Source organism: Apodemus sylvaticus, chromosome 9 (assembly GCF_947179515.1).
Source record: "Apodemus sylvaticus chromosome 9, mApoSyl1.1, whole genome shotgun sequence".
Lineage (NCBI taxonomy): Eukaryota > Metazoa > Chordata > Mammalia > Rodentia > Muridae > Apodemus > Apodemus sylvaticus.
In genome coordinates this window covers 101,901,404-101,916,496 of record NC_067480.1, presented here as the reverse complement: position 1 = coordinate 101,916,496, position 15,093 = coordinate 101,901,404, and the positions used below count along the sequence as shown (strand labels likewise).

General features: G+C 36.0%; 1 protein-coding gene across 1 annotated transcript in view; it reads right to left on the bottom strand.

The window, feature by feature from the left end:
* Khdrbs2 (KH RNA binding domain containing, signal transduction associated 2) overlaps nucleotides 1–15,093 on the bottom strand; it is a 471,528-nt gene that overhangs the window by 381,606 nt on the left and 74,829 nt on the right. Inside the window, exon 2 of the mRNA XM_052192875.1 lies at nucleotides 2,412–2,539. Coding sequence (XP_052048835.1) covers nucleotides 2,412–2,539 — 128 coding nt within the window. The remainder of the gene's footprint in view (nucleotides 1–2,411; nucleotides 2,540–15,093) is intronic.

Here is a 15,093-nt window from a genome sequence, read left to right as displayed (position 1 = left end):
ACTAGGATGGCCCATTACGCCTCATTAAAAGAATTTCAGTGCTTTCGAAATCCAAGACACAAAATGTACATTCCTCCAAAAAAAAACATGGTCAGTTCTATCACAGCAATACCAGACTCCCTGGTACCAACTTCTGTTTTAGGTAGGGTTTTCCTTGCTCTGAAGAGACACCATAACCAAGGCAACTCTTATAAAGGACATCACTTAACTGGGGCTGGCTTACTAGTTCTGAGGTTCAGTCCACAATCATCAAGGCAAGAAGCATGGCAGCATCCAGGTAGGCATGGAGCTGGAGGATCTGAGAGTTCTACATCTTGTTCCTAAGGCGAATTGGAGAAGACTGGCTTCCACAGAGCTAGAAGAAGGGTCTGAAAGCACACACCCACAGTGGCACACTTCCTGCAACAAGGCCACTCCTACTCCGACAATGCCACACCTAATAGTGTCACTCCCTGAGCTAAGCATATTCAAACCACCAAAGTTAGTTTGGTTACCTTTTTGACAGTATTTCTTTCTTCTATAAAGAACTCTAGAGTTCTCATCTGTGTGATCAATAAATGGAATTGGCATTGACTGAAATATTAAAAGCGTTGGCAAGCTATTCAGCAATTAAGAAGATGGGAGATTTTTCTGAAGCATAAGTTGTCGAAAGACTATTCTGTAGACTACTATTAGCTATTTGAAAGCCATCAGCTGTCCATATTTTACATGAAAACAAACACTTAAGCATGATCAATTAAATTAAAATTTTAACTGCTTGAAAATGGAAACAAAAAATGTTCATCAGTAACAAAGACCTTTTTTAAAAAATTCACAAAATTCCTTCTGATCTGTAGCATAAATGTTACAAATTCTTTGACACTCCAACATTAGCCCTAACTTAAGCATTCTGATTCCAAAACATCTAAATAAAAAGAATTTCCAAAGTTTTGTGGTTTGAATATCATCAAATTAATTAGGAAATTATACAGCACATAAAAGTTTGATGCTATAGAATATTCCTGTTCTAATAGTTGTCATTATGAATCAATCATGGACTCTTAACATTTAGTATTTAACAATACACATACTTGAAAAGCCTTCAGGTCTCTGAGTGCCTTCTATTTAGCCAACAACATTTGACCAGAGGCTACAGAGAAAAACTTCATTGTCATACTTTCAGAAACCCAGACTGACAAGTGTCATACCAAGAGACAGAATCAAGTAATATCATATTTACTTATATATTAAAGAAAGAACATTATATTAAAAACATAATTGGTTAATTCCTTCTTGAAAGTCAACTGTCTTGAAATAATCAATTGCTGTGCAATACACCCCTTCATACACTTTCATAAGATTGCTCAAATCAATATTCACAAAAATCAAATAATATTTATGACAAAATATTCCTACTGACTATGCTTTGCTACAACAGATTAGGCCTGGTTTAATAAAATAAAATCAAAATGCACTTGATCCTTAAGAATATTATCAGATAGCTAAATTTTAAGTCTTATGGATAGAATAGTTTTTCCCATATTTCAGGTGAGAGTAAACAAAGTAATTGACTTAATTGTATTTATTTCATTTTATCACAGTGAGGGGCAATTGTAAAACTACAGCATTCATTTCTGTAATCTTTATTTATTAAGATAATTACATGGTCCTTGCTTCCAACTCACTCATTATAAAGTATCTTATCAGTTTGATTTAGTTGATCTATTTTTAGATTTTTCATTTATTTGCAAAAGTAGAAACAGCTTTTATTAACTGAAATTTACTAATAATGCCCATGAAACCATATCAATGAAAGCTGTATTATATTATAATCGATTACTTGTAGGGACAAACATAGTTAGAGATGTATTACACTGTAAACAATACCATAATTAGTTTTAAAAACTGTCTGTAGAAGAAAAAAGAGTAACCATTAAACAAGTAATATACTGTATTCTTGATGGTAATAATAATTGAAATAATATCAATTGCCCAGTGATGAGCTAATGTTGTACCCTTTCTGTTCTCTCCAAAAACAAGAATACATGTGTGCATGTGAGTGCGTGCATATGTGTGTGTGTGAGTGTGTGTGTGTGTATGTGTGTGTGAGTGTGTGTATAAATGCCAAAAGAAAACATAATAATGTGGTGTAAATAATTGGGCAAATTGGTGAGTCACTGTCATGATGTCTAAATGATAAAAACATGTAATTATGTTTTCCATACCCATAATAAAAATGCACTAGAAATACAAATTTCACTGGAAAATAATGCCTTCCATTGTCCTTTCAGTGTTTCTGCCTCTATCATTGCTATACACTTGCATAGATTCAGATAGCAAAGCCTTCCGTGTTTTAACTCCTAAGCACCAAGACTGCTATTGTTTTCCTTCCACACACTGAGCACCACGCATGTGCTGCATGCATGCAGTACCTTTGGATACTGTTTCACTGGAATCAATACTCTTTCCGAGAGCTTTATGTTTTTGTTGCTGATGACATCGAGATATTTCTTTTCTTCGTCTTCCTTTTTCCCATCTGAACCTTGAAATTTCTCAATTTCTGAAAGGAACAACAAAAAAAAAAAATCACAAAAGCAAGATGAGTGACATGAAAAATGAGCAGCCCTGATGTGGTGATTGTGTGTACTATTACACATACAGTTTGAGAACTTCTGATAAAGGCGGAAGCTGCACCTTGCAGACAGCTATCTGAATCCCACTGCAGGGCAACCTCTGCCAACAGCAACTAAGAAGTGATACTGCAGGAGGAAGAAAGGAAGCTATGCGCTTAGCTGCTGTGTGGATCTTCTGACAAAACAGAAGAAAAATATATCTTGAGACTACTTAAACCATCTGTGCAAGCAGCTTTCCTGGAAATAGTGTTAGAGCCAAGCATATTGTACGTTCATATTTTTTACTTTATATAAGATTATTCCTAAAACGTATTTAGTAGTTATCATCCAGTTTTCCAAAATAGAGCAAAAATAATGTTTTTATGTTTTAAATAATCTGTTAAAAGGATCACATAAAATATAAAGATTGTGATTAGTAAATGTTGAGAAAAAATGGTTATCTTGCCCTTTAAGAATGTTCCGACATGGCTGTTCTAAAATAATTATACCCTTAATTCATTCTTTCATTTTCAATATTTTCATTAAAAATGTGGATCTCTACTATGAATATCAGAGAAAGAATAAAAAACAGAAAGGGATCTGGTTCCCTTGCATACGTATCCTAATGAGAAAAGCAAACAAGAAATACATGATTATTTGTATTTCCTCCAATACATATATTGGAAGAGAAAATACACACCATGAAGCTACTAAAAAAATGAGAAAGAAATGAGAATATACACCAGGGATGTAGTTTGTGCTTGAGACTTCTCAGCATGACATCAGTCCAGTTAGATACATAGCAGTTACTACTTAGCGTGCTGACACCTGCTTTCGTCTCTCTTACTCCAGTATCAAATATACTCAATATATTAAGAGATCATTTTAAATTGGCTGCTTTACAAACCCCAAGATGGTCTTCAGATCTCTCCCTACCTGCATCCTTTCACAAGCAGAACACTGGCAACTGCAGCTCAAAGCTGTGGTTATGCACTCATTAGTGACAATGGACACCAGATCACTGCCCTTGGGACTTGCACCTACCCCGCCCCCCGCCCCCTGCACTTTGCTTCTTACTCTGTGGAGGAAACCGTAAGAAGAGACACACTGATGTTCACTCTGTTACATGAATACCTTCTTTGCTGATCCCATTACAAAAAGAAACTGAATTTGTCTGACATTCTTTGCCTCCCGACAACTGGAAGTTAGATGTTTTTAGACACTTACGATTTGATCATTCTATGAATAAATCTAATAATGTTCCTATCAAGAAGAAGAGCTAAATGAAATCCTATTCTCGCTGTTCTTCCTGTTCATTGCCATAGTTTCCCTTTGAGATGCTTGCCATTTCTTTCAGCCTCCTGACAGATTTACACAGTCATCTTTTCTTCTCTGGCATATCTGTGTGAGCAATAGTTCAACAATTCCATGTCAAGGGCAGTGCCACAAAATGGTAGAACCAAACCTTACCTGATTTCAAAACCAGAGAATTCAAACTTAGGTAGCCCATTTCCTATTTTATTTTTGTTTTCAGGTTCTTTATTTTCATACCTAAAATAATTATTTGAATTTTGGCTCAATAGTTAGCTAGTTATAGTACTATGGATAGATCTCAGGGCCTCATGTGCAATGCTAGGCAAACTCTACCACTAAGGAATCCCTCCAGCCCTCTTTCCTTTGCTCATGTTTACGTTCAAGAATGATCCTTAAGATTCCCACAGTGAACCGAACTCACTCTGTATTACACAGTGTCTCTAAACATAAGACAGTCTAGCCTCAGCTATATGTAACATCAGATCCTAAACATTTTCTTATTAAAATATTAAAACTCAACTAGAGTTGTTTATAAAGTATAATGAAGCTTCGGAAAATCACTTTTAAAGAAATGAAATGGATGTAGGAGAAATGAAGTAATAGAACATCAGAAATGACCTTCCTTTTGCGATGCTCTCTCCTGTGGCCTTCTTCTAATGCCTTCCAGTCGTTAAGTGGTCGGAGACATGATGAAGGATGGGTCCGTTGCATTTTCATATAACTCAGGCTGAGGGAGCTTAGGACGTAGGCTTGAGATACCAGGAAAACTTAAAACGATCCTTTCTTTTATTGCACAGTTAAGGCATGTGCTTTGTAACATTTAAAGAGTACAGTTATTCATAAAGTTCCAAAGGCTCACAGATTACAAAGTATTGTGTAGAAAATCAAATCATTTCAGATTCCCACAGAGCATCAATTTAAATCTGAACAGTACATCACGATGTATGTTATTTAATGTATTAGAGATGATTGTTTCAAATATTGATATGCGTTCTCTGTTCTCTTTCAACTTATTTATTTGTGAATATTTTCATTCAAGAGGTTTTAACACTAACACTACAGAGCCTGAGGTACATGAAAATGCAAAGGACCTATCTTTCATCATGTCTCCGACCACTTAACGACTCGAAGGCATTAGAAGAAGGCCACAGGAGAGAGCATCGCAAAGGGAAGGTCATTTCTGATTTTCTATTACTTCATTTCAGCTTTAGCCATAACATTTCCTTAAAAGTGATTTTTCCCAAGCTTCATTATACTTTATAAGCAACTTTTGTTGAGTTTTAATATTTTAACAAGAAAATTTTTAGGATCTGATGTTACATATGCAGATTAATTGTCTTCCCTTAAAAGTCTGTTACAAAACTTCTGAAATTTCATTTCCTTTTCTCTAAATGTTGTTAAGCAGCATATTATAGAAACTGGGTGTGGCACATGCTTTCATTTTATGTCAATATTAATTTTTTTAAATAATTTTTATCTGTTAGTTGTGAATTTTAGAACTCAAATATGGGTTTCTTTGTAGTTAAAGTTTACATGATTAAATAATATTTCATTACAATGGTATGTATTCTTTGTTGTTGGAGTCAACAGTAGGATATAAATACATGAGACAGCTCCACCCCAATAGGTACTCAGCAATAGAATGGTGTTTTTATATCGTGTACATAATTAAAACAACCAAATCTCTGCTATTTGAGTTTAGAAATTATATTGGGTCCATTTGAACAGACAAAGGATGAATGTTCCGATGACCATACATACATGCCTCACATAGGGATAGCTTTTGAATTACCTACAAAAGAAAACAGAGTAAAAATGGTGGCACTGAGAAACTAAATGTTGAAGATGGGCTCACAATCCAAGAACAAAATAGTGATTATTTAAATCTAGAAGCTTTAGAAAAATGTAATGAGAAACTGTGAGAAAATTCTGAAAGAAAGAAGAACCCTGCTAAGAGTCCTTGGACTAGTAATGAAGACCTGCTCAACACAGACATCTCAAAACTGTGCAAAGAGAACAATGCTGGAGGGAACACAGTATCTCACATCACAGTATCTCACGTCACAGTATCTCACGTCACAGTATCTCACGTCATATGTCAGAGGCATGGGAATGAGGCGACATAGAAACAAAAAACAGGCAGGCAGGTTAGAAAAGGACATAACCATGAGAACACAGTTATAGCCCTGATTTTTAATAAGGTTACTAAAATATACTTCCAAAAAGAGTCTCTCTAAACAGTAGTTCTGGGAAGACTGGATAAAACATGTAAGAGAAGTGTCCCTTTTCCCCCACATCCTCTCCAGCATCTGCTGTCCCCTGAGTTTTTCATCTTAGCCATTCTGACCTGTAAAAGGTGGAATCTCAGTATTGTTTTCATTTGCATTTCCCAGATAACTAAGGATGCTGAATGAGAGCCATTCAAGTTTCCTCAGCCAAGAGTTCCCTGTTTAGCTCTGTACCCCATTTTTTAATAGGGTTGACTCTCATTCCTTACAATTATGTATTGCCTTGCATTAGAAATATTATTCCAACAATCTTAACATTGCAAAATTTGTTTGGTTTCTACTTGTGGTTTGTGGAATTAAATTTGATTTAAACAAAACAAAACAAACTAAAAAAACCAAAAAGAACAAACTTTCCTCCTGCTTAGATTGTTGATCTGAAGAAAGGATATTAGATTCAGGATTCCTGTACTTCAGAGAAAGTAAAGCTATCAAAAATACCTTTGGGTTATCATCTTGTGGCCAAAATTCATACAGACTTGGCTCTATAATATCTCATACCTGTCTCCTTCTACTTTGAAATGTCTCAAGAAATATTTTATTTTACAGTTCTTTATAGCCTCTCTCCCAAACCCACTGACTACAAAGGCTGAAGAAAAAGTATAGCCTAAAACTGGCTCCAAACACAGAAAAATGGAATGGATAGTTACATTTAAAAATATCTCTTGGATATATGCCCAGGAGTAGTATAGATGGGTCCTCAGGTAATAATATACCCAATTTTCTGAGGAACGGCCAGACTGATTTCCAGAATGCTTGTACCAGCTTGCAATCCCTCCAGCAATTGGGGATTGTATTTCTGTCTCCACATCCTCTCCATCATCTGCTGTCCCCTGAGTTTTTGACCTTAGCCATTCTGACTGATGTAAGGTAGAATCTCAGGTTTGTTTTGATTTGCATTTTCCTGATAACTAAGGATGTTGAAAATGTCTTTAGGTGCTTCTCAACCATTCAGGTTTCCTCCATTGAGAATTCATTGTTTAGCTCTGTACCCCATTTTAATAGGGTTATTTGATTGTCTGGAGTCTCATTTCTTTACTTCTTTATATATATATATATATATATATATATATATATATATATATATATATATATATATATATATATGATATTAGCCCTCTATCAGATGTAAGATTGGTAAACCAACCCGAGCTCCCAGGATCTAAACCACCAACCAAGGAGTACACTTGGAGGGACCCATGGCTCCAGCCGCATATGTAGCAGAGGATGGCCCTGTCAGGCATCAATGGTATTAGACTCCTTTGGTCATGTGAAAGCTAGGTGCCCCAGAGTAGGGGAATTTGAGTGTAGGGATGTGGGAGTGGGTGGGCGGGTTGGCAAGAAGAGGGGGAATGGGATAGGGGTATAAGGGAGGGAAATCAGGAAAGGAGCTAACACTTGAAATGTAAATAAATAAAATGTCCAATACAAATTTTTCCTCAGTACTAAGATGGTTATTGTATGTGTAAACAATGCTAACAGAAATATTCTTATACAATAATAGCTTATTCAGATTCATGGTCATCAGAGAACTGGATACCTCTATCTAGTTCACAAAGCACTTAAAGTTTAGAACATTGGTTGTGAAGGTGAGATAAAATTAATCATTCATGGAAAGCAAGAAAATGTCATATTTGTTAGTAGTAATACTGAACAACTTGGCAATAATTCTTCAAATTGAGCCAGTAATACTATTTGGAGGTTTGGAAGAGAAAGAAGAGCTGTTACAAATGAATTGAGGGATAAAAGCGTTGGGGACTATTAGGGAGGGGGGCCCTCAGCAAGCAAGGAGAAAAGGTGATGAAGCAAAGAGGTGTGGGGCAACGAAGAACAGAGTGTAGTGATACAAACACATGCTGTTGGCCTAGTGAAACCCATTACATTGTATGCTAGTGAGAAAATAATGCAAAACAACGCAAGGACCAGGAAGATGGTCAAGCAGATAAATGTTCTTGCCACAGATGCCTGAGAACCTGAGTTCAATCGTGAAAACAGAGAACTGACTGCTACAAGCTGTCCTCTGGCCTCCACAGCTGTCCTGCCTGTATGGCTGCGCACACTGATGTAGGTGCAAGTTATAGAGGGGACACACATACTATGCTCTATGTGCCAATATGCCTTTCATCACACTAACCGCATTACACATATGCTAATAATATGCAAATTACATTAGATATAAATAGGAGAGAATGAAATAGATTGAAAAAATTAGGCCACAATGATAGCAAGAAGAATATGATTATGTTCTTGATTTGTGAGATACATCTTTGAACATTTAAAACCGTTTTGAATAGGAGTGTAACATTATACACAGAAATACAGTCGTATTTCACCAAATGGAGAACGGGCTTTGCTCATTTCTAATTGTTACACACTGGCCACGAAATGTCTTTGTTTAATACTAAACATTTTAATTTGGAAAAAAAAACAATAGAGATGTGTATTGACATGTGCTTCTTGCCCGGCTTGGGCACCTCGCTTTGCATGGATTCCAGTTGTATTTTCTTCGGGGATCAAACCCACTGTGCCCTGCCACTGGCACTCCTGCTCTGTAAGTCTTCCCACTGTGGGCGTTAGTTCCTAAAGACCCAGGGGGACTTTCCTTCTTCATCACCATAGTGATTTTAATACAGACATATGATGACTATTAGCCATGTCTTCCTTTTACTTACATTGGTGTTTGTCATGTTTATACTATGTCTACATAAAGTACTCACAGTTACTACTGCAGAATATACTGGACACTTACTATCTAACTAACTAAAGGTTACCTATCTAACATTTTCCTGTCACTGTTCAATCAACCATTCCAATCTTATGCTTACCAAATTAGACTTTTGGCTCATGGCCTCCTGAGACAGAAAGGCTGAATCAGTTTCCTCACTCCCACTAAGCTTATACACTAAGTGAACCATGAGCACAGGCAGAAAACTATACATGCTCTCTGAAAACTAGTGTCTTGCCAAAAAGAATCTTTAAATACACAGTAGTAATAAAAATAAATCATCCCAATGACAAGCAGACACTCTGGTTTTCTTGGTTTGCATAAATTTTAAACACTACTTTTCTGAGCCTTAACTGTGATAATTATATAAAATAACATTTATTCACCATTTACACTTAAGTCTACAGAAAGCTACAACCAGATGTGCATGAATTTGTATTAATTTATCTTCAAAATGTTTGGAAGCCTAATTACATTAGACATTCCTTGAGTTTAAAAATACACTTCCCTGAACTTTCCAAACTATGTCATAACTCATCAGAAAAAAATCAACTTTTACAATTTCTCCTTGTCATCACTTTTATTGAAATATGAGTGAATAAGATCTGCTTCATATTCATCATGCTCCATTAATGGTACCTGGCATATTTATAACCAGAAAAAAAAAACATTCTCAGGTCAATTGTTGACTGATAACTGTATTAAGTATTACCGTTATTCTTTAGAATCTGTCACTAATTCTGTACTGCATGAAGAATTTAGAGACATTTTATATTATTAAATTTGTTTTCATATCCTTAGTATTTTCAGCATAGAAATTTTTATTTTGATTTAGTATAACTGTATGATATATATGCAGTTTTATATATATATATATATACACACACTGCATATACATGCATATGTGCATTTATTAAGTTGGTTGGATCTGGAAAATATCATCCTAAGTGAGGTAACCCAATCACAAAAGAATACACATGGAATGCAATCTCTGATAAGTGGATATTAATTAGCCCAGAAGCTCTAACTACCCAAGGCACAATTAGCATAACAAATGACTCCCATGAGGAAGTAAGGAGAGGGTCCTGATCCTGGAAAGGCTTGATCTAGCATTGGAGGGTAGTACCAGAACAGAGAAAAAGGAGAGAGGTGATTGTAGAATGGGTGGAGAGAAGAAGGTTTATGGGAAATATGGGGAGGGAGGAACTGGGAAAGGGGAAATCATTTGGAATGGAAACAAAGAATATAGAAAATAGAAATATATAATAAAAAAGAATAATCCAAAAAAAGTAATGAAAATTCTCAATATTAGTGTTGAAATTTTAAAAGTACAGACATGTTCTCCCAATTTAAACTTCAGGGCAAAGTAAGCATTAATGAAGATAAGTCACCCAATCATCGTGCACAATGTTAATGCACATCTACAACAATAAAAGTCATGAGGGCTCAGTCAGGAGAAAATCTAAGAAGTTTAAACCCTTCCCAAAGAACTACAGAATACTGAAGGATGTTGGGAACAAGAGAAATAGTTTTCCTTTAGAAAGAGGACAACTGGTTATCCAAAAGATCAGCCCTGTGTGGAAGTAACATTATAAAGACTGAATTTAGGAACACATATTTATATACATATACACATATGCATACAATGGCAATTAATGAAAAAGAAAGTCATGGACTAGAAAACGGGCTAATAGTGTTACATGCAATGATTCTGGAGGGAAGAAAAGTAAAGGTGGAGATGATGTAATTATATCATAATAATAAATTATATTATAGTTTCAAAATGTTAATTCATTAAAACTAAAAATTACAAAATTTACTCTTAATCACTTGACATGAAATGTAAACATCACGTGTCCTTGATCATTATAGCATCGGCATATGTTTTGAAGTCAGGAACAGTGGGTTATCCACGTGTGTTCATCTTTGTCATAACAGCTTAGCCAGTTTAGGCCTCTTGGATTCCATGTGATTTAATTAATTCTTCATGAATTAATTAATTCTTCCATGTGAATTAATTAATTCTTCTAACATTAATTCTTCAAGTCATGTAAAATGAAACGGAATTTCTGGACATATTTCATTGGGTACATAGTCTTGCCATCTGAACAGTACTTTATCAAGCTATAAACACAGGGTATACTCCCAGTTTTACAGATTTTCCGCATGGCATTCCGATTGTGTCCTGTAGCTGTCAGCTCACAGGCTTCCTGGGTCCTCTTTTCTCCCTGACTGGTTGGGTTACTCCCAAGTCTTCTCTAAGATGGAAGCAACATCTGATACAGTTCTCAAATTTATTTGTAAAATTTCCTTTTTAGATACTTTGCTATTGATGCAAAGAAATGAAACCCACAGCATATGACTGCACATCCTACGATATTGCTGAATCTGTTCTTCAGTTCTAATATTTGTGGGTTGAGTCTTCAGGACTTTCTGCAGCCATTCCCAGTTGGATTCTTGCATTCTCCCAATAATGAATCTTTCTTATGTTGCCTCACAAAGTTTTAGAAGCAAAAAAATCACATTATATTTTTCTTTTGAATCAACTAAATTCATAATGATACAAATTTAAACAGGAAATAATGCTCAACTGAAAATTTTCATAGTCATTAAGAAAAATATCTCCCTTAGAAAAAGAATACATTTGTTATAAAACACAACTTAATATTTTCTTTATTCTGAGAGAAGGGAAAGCAATGCTGGAAATAGTAACAGCACTTGTCAAATCTTTTCTAAGCTTAAGAATGAATCAAAAGCCCTTGGGAAGGAAGCATTCCATACATCTCCAGTGATTGAATGCAAAATGAATGGCATGCATAATAATACATCCACTGAGGCTAGTCCAACTAAGACCTCTCAGTAGATTTCCACCCTCACCAGAAAATGTCAGTGAAGAACAGAAAGTTTGTCGAGGGTTTGGATAAAGCTAGACTGAGATAATTCAAATCAACTCCACCTGACTCCATGGAGAAAAGATGAATATGGTTACACAATAGAAATTACACATTAGAAATTACATCCTATTAGCCTTAATCTCCTGCTCTCAAGTGATCTTCCTGCTTCCACTCTAAGCATCTTGGACTACAAACAAACAGGACACCAAACACTAAACATAAATGGATTTATCAGTCTGGCGGTTCCTCAGAAAACTGGGCACGTCACTTCCGGAGGATCCTGCTATACCACTCCTGGGCACATACCCAGAGGATTCCCCAGCATGTAATAAGGATACGTGTTCCACTATGTTCATAGCAGCCCTATTTATAATAGCCAGAAGCTGAAAAGAACCCAGGTATCCCTCAACAGAAGAGTGGATGCAAAAAATGTGGTATATATACACAATGGCGTACTATTCAGCTTAGAAACAATGAATTCATGAAATTCTTAGACAAATGGATTGAGCTGGAGAACATCATACTAAGTGAGGTAACCCAGTCTCAAAAGATCAATCATAGTATGCACTCACTAATAAATGGATATTAGCCTAGAAAATTGGAATACCCAAAACCTAATCCACACATCAAAAGATGTCCAAGAAGAATGAAGGAGTGGCCCCTGGTTCTGGAAAGACTCAGTGTAGCAGTATAGGGCAAAACCAGAACAGGGAAGTAGGAAGTGGTGGATGGGAGAACAGGGGGAGGGAAGGGGGCTTATGTGACTTTTGGGGAGTGAGGGGAGGCCAGAAAAGGGGAAATGATTTGAAATGTAAATAAAAAATATATCGAATAAAAAAATGCTCTATGGATAACTATTAAATCAATTTGGTCCATAAAAAAAAAAATGGACTTATGTCCTGCTTGTCAAGAAGGGAACCAGGCCTGGGACTAGAAGTCTAGACAATTATCCAAAGCTAGTGAGGTTATGGACCTTAAGGGAGAATCTACTACTTCTATTTTTTATAGACTCATGTAATTCCTAACTGTCTAGAATGTCTAAAATGTATTCTTTTCCTTATGGATAAGTGTAGCCTTCATCCCTTATTAAATAATTTTCTCTTTGCAGCACACAAAGACCATTTTAGAAAACCACAACTGTCATGATGCAGAGATCAGCAGATCACAGGAGGCCAAGCTCCAATGAATACAGCTCCAGCACAGCTCTTCCTCCCAAGGTTTATGGAATCCTATGGACAAGAGCTCAGACAAATTACGAAAGACCAGTAGGTCTGCTGAGATTGTGTCCCCTAGAAATGTTAATATAGCTTTACCCATTAAACTTCATCCATATGGCTGCCTAAACAAAACCCAAATGACAATCCTAATAGGCAGGCTAACATACAAAGAGGGAATCTTATGGGATCCCACCTTTAGACAAGGAACTACAGATAACTAATGATTGCTGAGAGAGGGAAAATTAGTCTAGCTCAAGGATGAGCCTATTACGCAGTTATCCAATACAAAATTATTTGACTGAAAATTATATATCCAGAAGTAATACTAAGTATAGGTAGCAGGTTGCGTTTATATGATGCAATATTAATAAACATAAAAGAGACCATGAATTATCAATAGAGAAAAAAAGACATGGAGAGATTAGAGGGAAGGACTAGAGGAAGAAAATGGAATACGTGATACAATTCATTTTAACTAAAACATAAAAAGTGATTAAAAAAGAAAATATAAACTATAAATTTAAAAAACTGAAGAAGCTGATTAGTGGGGTGTTTCCTTTGAATAAAATACTAAGATAGAAGGCAAATAAAAATTTGTTACAGATTTTATAATCTGGTCTTTCTTGACTCTGGGTAGCAAGTGTCATCAATAAACTCCAAGTTCATCACTTTTATGAGCTAGTCCCAAGTTAAACATAGACACTGATTTTACCAAACAGGCTTTGTAATCAGTGTCTACCCAGGGCTCTTCTGCTATACCTCCAAGTAGGTAGCAATCTGATGGGACTTAGATTTCTAGAATTACTCTGAATGATATATTGGAAAGTATAATGAGATCTAGGCTTACTTCATCTACACGTTAGGAAGCCATGGCATCAAGCATCAAGCATATAATACTTAAGTCCACGTCACCAACGTCCCTGCACAGTCATCCCTTGAAATAGATTGGCTTGATGTGTGTCCAACTCAGATGTGGCCCCAATAGTACCTTTCCTTAGAATTTTTTCAGATATGCTTTCAGACACTATGTGACCATAATTCTGAAGCCCAATGACCTTAACGTGGGGGTTTCTTTCATGTGACCAGAATATTCTACACAATGGGGAGATGCAGTGTTGTACAAAGGCACAACTTAGTCCTATAAGATTTTACATTACAAAAGACAATGTGGTGGTTGAAAAGGAATAATCTCTGCAGACTCAGGTGTTTGAAGGTTTGATCCACAGGGAGTGGCACTATTAGGAGGTGTGCTATTATTGGAGTAGGTGTGGCTTTGTTATAGGAGCTATGTCATAAGGGGGTCTTGAGTCTCAGAGGTTCAAAACAGTTCACTTCCTACTGCCTTCTAATGAATCAAGGCGTAGAATTCTCAACTCCTTCTCCAGTACCATGTCTCCCTGCATTCTGCCATGCTTCTAACCAGGATGATAACTGAAACTCTAAGCTAATCCCAATTAAGAATTTTTCTTTATAACTGTTGCCATGGTCATGGTGTCTCTTCAAGAGCAATAGAAACCCTAAGACAGAAGTTGGTACCATAGACTGGAGTATTGTCATAAGACTGACCATGCTTTTGTTTGGAGGAATGTGGACTTTGGGATTTTTAAATTAGTAAACCATTTGAATGCATTAAATGGGAAGACTGAAATGATGGGGGTGATTTAAACTATGGGGCCTGGCTTAATAGATTACAGAGGAGAAGCATATTAATATAAAATCTAGAGATTATTCTTGTAATATTTTGATGAAGAATGTGGCTGTTTACTGACTGCCCTTTTCCAAAAACATCTGCTTGAAGCTAAGTTGAAGTGTGGAATAACAACTTTAGCAGAATACATTTCAAAGCAAGCTAGCATTAACTCTGTTGTGTGGCTATCAGTGTTCACTTTTATGCAGTTCTGTAAGGAAAATATATAGTTTAAGAAGGGGCACCAGGAGATGGAATGGAATGAAGTCCTTTGTGCAAGAAGATAAAAAGATTAAAGAAAAGCTTAATGCTAAATGAAGTAAAGGGAATGGTGACCTCAGTATAAGATCCTACCCAGAGAAGCTGCCAAGATGTGAAAA